Genomic DNA, 9,553 nt, shown 5'->3' on the forward strand with positions numbered 1-9,553 from the left:
AAAAACAAACAAAAAAAATGAATGAGTAAGTATGCCAGAGCTCCCCCAGAAAAAGGTGCTGGGTGCTGGAGAGGGCTAGGAACATGCACTGCTCTTGCTGGGGACCTTACTTTGGTTCCTAGGACCCATATAGTGTGGCTCATAACTGCCTGTAATACCAGCTCCTGGAATCCTACATCTCTACAATGGGCAAGAATACTTAGGTATACACACACACACACACACACACACACACACACACACACTGGCAAAGGTATCATTAAAATTAGAAGTAAACATTTAATAAGAGAGAGGAAAGCATTTTATAGAAAGAAGCACGGATGCCTGAGGAGGGTCAACACACACATGAAGGTAGCATGGAGTGGGGCGCCCTTGTTTCTGGCCGTGAAGAAACTGCCCTCAAAACAGGGGGCAGGGAAAGAATAGAGGAAGCTGCTTCTTGAACTCAGGGTGGAAAAACATGGCAGATGCTTAGGAAAGCCGAATAGCCTGGACAGCCAACAGGGACACAGTGATGAAAGTAACGGTGGGGTGATGTTTAAAAAGTCCCAGCTATGGCCTAGCGAAGGTCAGCCAGGGCTGGGGAGAAGCAGGTTTCTGGATCCTAGCCACGACTTCTCCAATTTGACATGCCACCTGATATGGTAGATTTACAGAACTGGGTTTATAATCGGATGTGTTTAAACAAGCATGTGAAATACCCACGTTGCCTTACCAGGAGTTCTGGGGGAAATATGGGCTCCTGGGTCGGGTCCAAGGGCTGGAACTCCTCTTTCGCAAATAGCTCTGTGCAGATCTTCAAAAGAGAAAGAAGCAGACAGTGTGTCAGCTCAGCTCAACTGGAAAGAGCACTGGAATTCTTGACAGAATTAGACAAGATGCGCAGGTCTCTCATTTTCCCCCAAGCAGGGAGCTCAGTCGCAGCTTAAAAGGGGAATGTGATTGCCAGGGAGAGACTAACTAGCCACTCATATGATACTGAAGGAAAGAAGGAAGGTCATTAGCTCTTGCAGAGAGCATCCTGGGAAATGCCAAGACGTCTGTGAACATGACCAGATGTTAAAGAAGCTTGGGGACCTCCGCTGTACTTACTGTCCCCTCCTTCACAACCTAAAGAACACTCTGGGGGGAAGCCCACAGTTTCAGGGAAAATGACTCTAACCTACCTTTCTCCATAAACCCAGAGGCACCACTGTTTACTGAATGTTTTTTTTACACCTATTATGTTATTTAACCTTCACGATAATTGTATAAAGAAAGTTATAATCTCCTTTTTGTCTACCAGGAAATGAAGGCAGAACCGAAATGGACCCATCTGGCATCCTGCCTCACTCACATCTGCCTCAGCTTCGAGAGACACTTGTTGCCAGGAAACATTCGCGAGGAGATAAGAGAATGGGACTGTGGGACGTGGTGGGTGTCCGTTTAAATACATCTAGAGTCACTGGGCTTCATGTAAGCTGAGTGGTATCCAAGTGGGATGCTCAAATTGAATGCCCAAGTCTTCAAGGTTGGGAGTCGATTTTTGGGATGTATTGGCTCTACCAAGTGTTGATCTGTGAGCCATTATGGGGGTGCGCATCTCGCCTCCTTGGGGTAACACCCCTCTACTCCACTGCACACCTTCTTTAGAGAGATGAGTGTGGACAGGCAGATCTGAAGGACATGAACACGGAGGGATAGGACGAGGGGCGGTTTTCCCGGGGCTGCTCTGAGCTCTCTCACAGCCTGTGGGGTGGGCAGTTTAGGCGCTCATCACCCGCTCTACTTGACTCCTGCGAGAACTCAGCTGTGGACCTTTGTGAAAATGAGCATCCTCTCAGAGGGTAAAGCCGGAGCTGGGATGCTGATCTGGACTTCTGGGTGGCTGGCATTATCTTGCCCTTAGCTTCCTGAGGTGGCAGTGCTGTCTCTGCCTCAGCTCAGGGACAGAGGAGAGCAGTGTGAGCAGGGACAGCTTTAGAACTCCGTTTCTAGCTGAGGGGGCGACTCATCCTTCAAGCAGAAGTTCTTTCCTGCCATCCATGAGGTTTCTGTTTCCCTTTGGTTCCAGCCTTTCAGACTATGATGGGGAAAATCAGATTGCGGTCTTTGTGTGAGCACTCTGCAAAGGGCCTGGTTCCTGTCAGTGCTTGGGAAGGCTGCAAACAAAGAGGGGAGCGGCCCCTCGAATGCACACACCCGCTCCCAGAGCTGGGTCAGAAACACAGAGAGAGAGAATAAAACTGGGGGACTCACGTTACTTTTGGCTCCAAGGGAATCGTCTTCTTTCTGATCCAAGCAGCATTTTCCTGTTCCTTTCTGCTGACAACCATTTGGCTCCTGAGAACATGAAGTGCTTTATATGAACAGTAGTTTTGATAGGTAATTAAGGATGTTCCTTGAAGGTGTAAATAATATATATGAGATTTCAGCCTCTGAAGCCACTTTCTGCTTAGACGGTTAACACAAGGCAATTCTCCCTTTGCTTTGTTCGTTTATTTTTTTTTTAAGATTTATCTATTTATTATGTATACAGTATCCTGTCTGCATGTACACCTGCATGTCAGAAGAGGGCACCAGATCTCATCATTACAGATGTTTGTGAGTCACCGTGTGGTTGTTGGGAATTGAACTCAGGACCTCTGGAAGAACAGTCAGTGCTCTTAACCCCTGAGCCATCTCTCCAGCCCACCTTGTTTATTTTTTACAAAATAACATAAACTATATGTCATAGAAACAAGTTATATAGAACTACACAATGTATAGAAGTCTGAAAAAAGCAATCAGTGCCCTCTGGCATTCTGTATTTGGGATTGAGGTGTACTCATAGCTTACATTTCTATAGCGTAATCACTAGGTGAACATCGTTCATTCATTGCAATCAGAACATCATGTTCACATGTTATTTTAGGGTAATTTCTAGTGGTAGAATACATTTTCATGGTATTTTTCAGGATGACCACAGTACAGCCACTATAGCACATATAGCACAACGGTTTGCAACATTGTTCTCTATCATTCATATGGAACCTCTCAGAAAGAGAAAAGCAACATGCAAAAGGGGAGATCGCTTGGAAGAGCGGACGGCAGTTTTTAAAGGGGTTCCCACTTAGCGCCTCCACTTCCATCCCTTGCAAACTACCTCCTTGCATCTTCTTCCTCGGACAGCTTCTCCCTCCTTGCATCTTGCGAAGTACTTTCTCCCAACTTTGAATTCCCTGGTGTTTTGAGCAGCTAACTCTGCCCAAGAAATAAGAGCATTTGGCTGAGCAAGCAGCATTTTCTCGCTCCCTTTAAACCCTCAGAGTTCCTGGGATGGACATGGACCAGTGGTGGCTGAGGAAAGCTGGGCTTCTTTGGGCTCAGTGGACAATAAAAAGCCTTAGGTATCCCACCTGGCTGGATTTCCTTCACCCAGTAAAGTATCCTGAGACTGGCTGTCTGGCTACAGGCTGAGCTATTGGAACTCATTTTTGGCTTCATCTCCAGAATCTGTGTACCGGGAGAGGCAGATGACAGCTACGCCTTCAGGGAAAGGAGTTGACTCAGCCTGTTTACCGGTATTTCATGCATGTTTTCACACTTACAGCCGCGATTTGCTGGGTTTACAGTCTGTTCCTTTCGCTGTTTAGCATGTCTAATCGGGTCTCCTCTTGAGGCGATAGAAATCTGGAACACACCTGCCTAGAATACCTGCTTGACTTTGGGGACGTGGGACAAACCTGTTGTGCATTTCCAGGTGTATCTCTATTATGTGTGGAATTAAGGAAAATATAAACAGAAATCTTGACTCGTGGCTTCTGATTTCTCTTCCTATACATCTCTTCAGGGGCCTCAGATGCCTGTGTGATGCCAATGTCTACTTTCTCCACAAGGTGTTACTCGATGACCACCCTCTGATCTTGTGTGCAGACGCTGGCTCCTAAGACCATCCCTTGATATCTCAGAAAGGGCTGCACCTGGCCTAAAGGTGGAGTCGAAGCCCTGTATGGAGAATTGTCCAGAAAAAACCTTATCATCTGTTCCTATGGACTCTCAAGAATAGCTGGATAAGAACCACAGGGGGCTCCTCCAAGATGTCTTTCCTTTTGTCTAAAGTTTTCTGCCCACTCCATCCTGTTCTCTGCAGAGAGTCATCGGACATGCATGTCTTGAGTGTCTGCCAAATGCTAGCCATACTGCCGACAGCATTATCAACCTTAATAATTATCTGTTGAACTCTTACTAACTGCCAAACGAGACCCATTTGATTTTTTACCGGGGAAGCACCCTCACTTCTGGAGGCCACACCCTGTGATCTTGGTTGGAGTGGATTTTGGCTTCAACGCTGCAATTTCAGCTTCCTTATCTGTTCACGAATTCCTAGTTGGTTGGGTTTTTTGGAAGGAACTTTCTTCATCAAAACACATCTTTGATTGACTCCAAGCGTTTGTAGGCATCCCGTCGCCTGCCTTGGATAGATGCCTTGCCTAACTGACTTCCCTGTATGGATCTAGACCACATCAAAGGTGGTGGTAACGCCCACCTGGTTTTCAGGAAGATTCAACATTCCAGTGAGCCCCCTCCTCCTGCCTCATGAGTTTGTCTGTCTTACAGTCGGTTGTGATGGTCTCTACAAACCTCGCTCTTACGTCTCCAGCTTTGGCCACTGGCCCTTCTCCTTCTTGCTCTGTAGGACATGTCTCCACCCACCTGTTCTTGCGGACTCACCGTGCAGAAGGTCCTGCCGCTGTCCAGAATCGGCCGATACCCAGTGCAGCGGCAGAGGTTACCTGATTGGAGGAGAAGCATGGCTGTGAGCTTCTTGTTTCTACCGGCTTGTGTTTTAGATTATTGTTTATTTATGTGTGTGTGTGTGTGTGTGTGTGTGTGTGTGTGTGTGTAGATGTCCTTGGTTGGAGGCAGCGAGAAGAGAGTGCTGGATTTCCTGGGGCTGGAGTTATAGGTGGTTCTAAACCACCCCATGTGGGCACCGAGAACTGAACTCAGGTCTTCTGGAAGAGCAAGCAGTCAGCACTTTCAATGACTGACTCATAATTCCAGCCACACTACTGGCTTCTTTTAAAAGTTGAGATAGATCCAGTCCTGGGGAATAGAACTCAGGGCCTTGGGCATCCTAGGATAACATTGTGCTTCTGAGCTATGACTCTAGCCCGGATGTCTAGCTACTGACAATAACTGTATTTCAAATTATGTAAGACAGTGGGATCCTAAAACAGAAAATCCAGGCAATACCGAAGGTGCCGATAGATGGTCTATCTGGTGTGGCTAAGTCATTGCCTCCAGCTCACCTGGATAGATTGGGTAGGGACATGTTTATGACTGGAGCCTGAATATCTGGAGACAGGCGAGACCCTACATTGAAGAGGCCAGAGGGCCAATCTGTTGAATGACAAAGTCTGGACTCCTTCTGTTTCCAAGGATGAAGGCCTGAGGGTCACCGGGTAGGACAGTCAGTGTAGACCAGAGTTCATCTAGAGTGGGCTGACTGAGAAGTTTAGGCTCAAAGGGTGTGAAAGCTATGGGGTTAGTAAAGAACGGACAGAATTCTCAGAGCGGTAGGATTTCGGGATGGAGTGGAGCCTGGTCTGGAAGGAGTCACGTAGAACGGGAAGAATGACGAGTTGGGCTTGTCCATGCTTTAGGACTGAGGGGCTGCCGAAGAGGGACCCAAGGAATGCGGGGCTGGGGGAGTTAATATGATTCTCGTTATTAATTATTATTTTGCTGAGGATTGAGCCCTGGGCCTTTGCACATGGCCGTCAGCCACTCGATCTCTGAGCTTGTGCCCAGCTCTGAGTTTCTCCACTTGAAAGAAGAGATAGAAGGAAAACACTGGGAAGAACAAGGGGGAGAGAGAGGAAGAGCAGGAGAAAGAGAGAAAAAGAGAGAGAGCAGGAATGCCCATCAGCAGCTGGCAGATAAGGAGGGGGGGAAGGGAGAGAGAGAAAGAGAGAGGGAGAGAGGGAGGGAGAGAGGAGGAGAGGGAGAAGAAGAAGAAGAAGAAGAAGAAGAAGAAGAAGAAGAAGAAGAAGAAGAAGAAAGAGAGAGAGAGAGAGAGAGCAAGCGCAGGAGTGCCTATCAGCAGCTGGCAGATAAGAAGCACATCTGCCCTCACCTCACCTGTCTGTCTTTAACCTACAAACTGACGATTGTTTAGGGACACACACGAAGGTGATGCTTATTAATCCAGTATGTTTATGAACTTAAAACTTAGAAATCTGAGAGGCGGCTCAGCAGCTAAGAGCACTGACTGGGCTTCCAGAGGACCTGGGTTCAACTCCCAGCACTCACACGGCAGCTCACAACCGTGACTCCCAGATCCGACACCCTCACACAGATATACACGCAGGCAAAACACCAATGCCCTTAAAATAAAAATAAATAAATTGAAAAAATTGTTGCAGATCTACAAGATTCTTTCAGATGAGAGGCTTATTATGAATTGAAATATGCCCCCCCGCAAAAGACACACAAAGTTCTGATCCCCAGAACCTTATTGGGAAAATAAGATCTTTCCCGATGGAATCAGGCTGTGATGATGTTGTCCTGGATTGGGATGGGTCTAAACCAGCGGCTGATGCCTTTGAAAAAGAGGGAGATTCGTGACACAGAGACCCAAGGCGGAAAGGTGAGAGAGAAAGATCAGAGTTTTGCAGCCACAAGCCCAGAAGCCCCAAGGTTTGGTCGCCGCCATCCTCTGAGGCTGGGGGTGAAGAAGGAAGGCTTCTCCTCTGAGCTGACGAGCGACAGCACAGCCAGGACAGAGAGCTTGACCGCAGACTTAAGGCTTCCAGAACTGCAGGAGAATTTCCTGTGTTTCGAGTTGGCCGGTTTGTTCTGCTTTGGGCAAGCTCATGAAATGGATTCAGGCCCTTGGGAAGCAGGTGCTGTGTCATGAGAGAGAGAAGCATGGTGGCCCCTGTGCCGTGTGCAGAGATGACACCTTTTGCTGTTTCTCAACGGCCTGTTTTAGAAATAACTGTGGTTTGGAACTTGAGCGGAGCTGGGATGATGTTGGAGATGGTGGAGGGGAAGCCGAAGTACCTTCCCCTTCTGCCTGCCTCCTGGGTCAGACTTACCCCCCAGGGCTTCCATGAGCTGTTCCTCTGAGGGTTGTGGGTGGTTCCTGAGCAGGGCATACATGGACATCACCATCCCGGGGGTGCAGAATCCACACTGGGTGCCATGGCTCTTGGCGATTCTCTCCTGGAGGGGTAAGAGAACAGCCCTGTGTTCCTGGTGTCATCAGTTATCTCCAGGGTCCACAGCTTGTGTCCTTCTGGGCAAATGTGCCTCACCTCTGTTTATTTCTGTACACCCCTTTCTCAGGCATCCCAAAGGCATTGACTCAGAAGCCCCATCTTATCATTTTAATTGGTTTTCAGGGTCAAATACTCTGACCCTTCTATCTGGGAGTTAGCAGTGTGCAGCCTGCTCTCCCCGTGGGAAGAGTTCTCCAGGAAGGAGAGAACCATTAGTTCTCTAACTATAGTGTGGGTAAGTTTCAAAACTGGTTTTCGTGAGTACCTGCATCTTTCACCACTTAAGTTCTCACAGGAGGCTCTGTGGTTTTGATTGACTTGGAGACCATCGCTGACCCCATGTCCCTTTCTTTAATGCTTTTTTGCATTGGCTCAAAGGGAGCTCAGCTTCCAAAGCCTGAGGATTTGGGTCTCTGTTATTTAAAGTGTGGTCTATGGTCTGGAACCACTAGGTTTAGAGTAAAATGTCCAGGATTCCAGCGTGTTGACTTTGCTGTGTCTTATATGACTTCCTAGCAGATTTGGGGAGACTTTTCTGGATCCTTCATCTTAGCTGCCCTCTTTGGCATCAAATCCCACATGGTTAATCCAAGGGACACTTGGGCTGCCAAGTGGTTGTGTGTGTGTGTGGTTGTGTGTGTGTGTGTGTGTGTGGTGGGGGGAGTGATTGGCCCACCTCATATGCAAATTCTGATTTTACTTCTAAAACCTCTATGCTACAGGAAACAGTTCCCAAATTTTATCCTCTTAGACTTGGAGACTTACTTTTTAGTATGACTCTCTCTGTCTGTCTGTCTGTCTGTCTGTCTGTCTCTCTCCCTCTCTCTCCATATGTATATATTATATATATATAAATTTGATGTGCCTGTGTGTGTCTGAGTAAAAGCATGTGCATCATGTGTGTGTAGTACCTATAGAGGCCAGAAGAGGGCACCAGAGTCCCAGGAACTGCTGTTATAGGCTGATTAAGCTGCCATGTGGGGTGCTGGGAATTGACCTCAGGTCCTCTGGGAGAGTAACCAGTGCTCTTAACCACTGAGCCATCTCTCCAGCCCTGGTGTGGCTTTTGGATACAACGTTTCTTGTATTTCAGGCTGTGCTTGCGCTCTCTGGGTAGTGGAAGATGACCTGGACCTCCTGACCCTTCTGTCTCTACTTCCCCAGCACTGGAGTTGCAAATATGTAACTCATGCTAGGTTTGTATGTCGTCCCAAGGACTTCATGCATGCTGGGCACACACCCTATCAACAGTTATGTTCCCAGCCCCTCAGAGGCATTTATGCTATAGCTTGTGTTCAATATCTACTCCATTGTGTAGTACAATAGGTATCAGGCAACGTTTTTTAAAATCTTGATACTATTATATTATATTATATTATATTAATACTATTATATTTTTATAGGTAGAAAACAGTAATGAGAGATGCATTTAATTAAATGTAGGTGGGTTCTCAGCTTTCTCTGAAGTCACTGAGTGGATGTCATCTCTCTGAACATCAAGAGTTCCAAACTCTCCGGCCTGGTAGTGACTTCGAAGGTGGAGGTGGCACAGTCTGCACTCATTTGGTAAGATGAAGCTAAGAAACGAGGAGGTTAGAATGTACACTTACCTGCACTGGGTGGAGCCTGGTTTTGATGCTTCCTACGCCTTCCACGGTGGTGACAGCAGCCCCATGCAGGGAGCACAGGGGCACCAGACATGCCGTGACAGAGAAGTGTCTTTGTATGAGAAACACAAAGAAAACCGGGTGAAGAGGTGGTACTGCCCTGTGGAGAACCAGGAACTGTGAAGGGCGGTGGAGACCCTCCCGAGTCTTTGATGGATGACCGGGGGACTGTAGGGTAATGACAGATTTGGGGGACCACAGGGGTGGGAGCCCTCTCGGCTCACTCTATGCTGTCTATGAGAACTGGGGGTCCTCAGTCTGAACTCAGATGTTCTGAACCTTGGGAAATCTTTACAGCCTTAAAACAGATCCACCTAGAAGCAGTGGGAATGGTCCCGGGCCACCAGAAGGGTGGCTGGGCTTCTGTTAGTCTTCGTTAGAGTAATGACCTTATCACAAGCAAGGGTTATTTGCCTTTTGCCCGTATCAACACATTTTAATTCATTTCCTTATTAATTTAAGTACTCTCCGTAAAATCATTTAACGGTGTGGGGTGATATGTGTTCTGAAGCAATCTCGGTATGGACCGATGATGTGGATGGAGCCCAAGTTCTAGAATCTGACTCTTAAGGGGTGAGATCATGGCTCAGATGCTTCCTTTGAAAGACTGATCCCAGTCCAAAACAACAACAACAACAA

The 9,553-nt window shown here is 47.4% G+C and overlaps 1 protein-coding gene across 1 annotated transcript in view; it reads right to left on the minus strand.

The window, feature by feature from the left end:
• Positions 1–9,553, minus strand: part of LOC101990377 (aldehyde oxidase 2-like) — a 73,040-nt gene that overhangs the window by 59,172 nt on the left and 4,315 nt on the right. The window contains 5 exon segments of the mRNA XM_013353456.1: positions 716–796; positions 2,239–2,322; positions 4,693–4,754; positions 7,065–7,191; positions 8,858–8,966. Of these exon segments, the coding sequence (XP_013208910.1) occupies positions 716–796; positions 2,239–2,322; positions 4,693–4,754; positions 7,065–7,191; positions 8,858–8,966 (463 nt within the window).

This window comes from Microtus ochrogaster, unplaced genomic scaffold (genome assembly GCF_000317375.1).
Source record: "Microtus ochrogaster isolate Prairie Vole_2 unplaced genomic scaffold, MicOch1.0 UNK8, whole genome shotgun sequence".
Classification (NCBI taxonomy): domain Eukaryota; kingdom Metazoa; phylum Chordata; class Mammalia; order Rodentia; family Cricetidae; genus Microtus; species Microtus ochrogaster.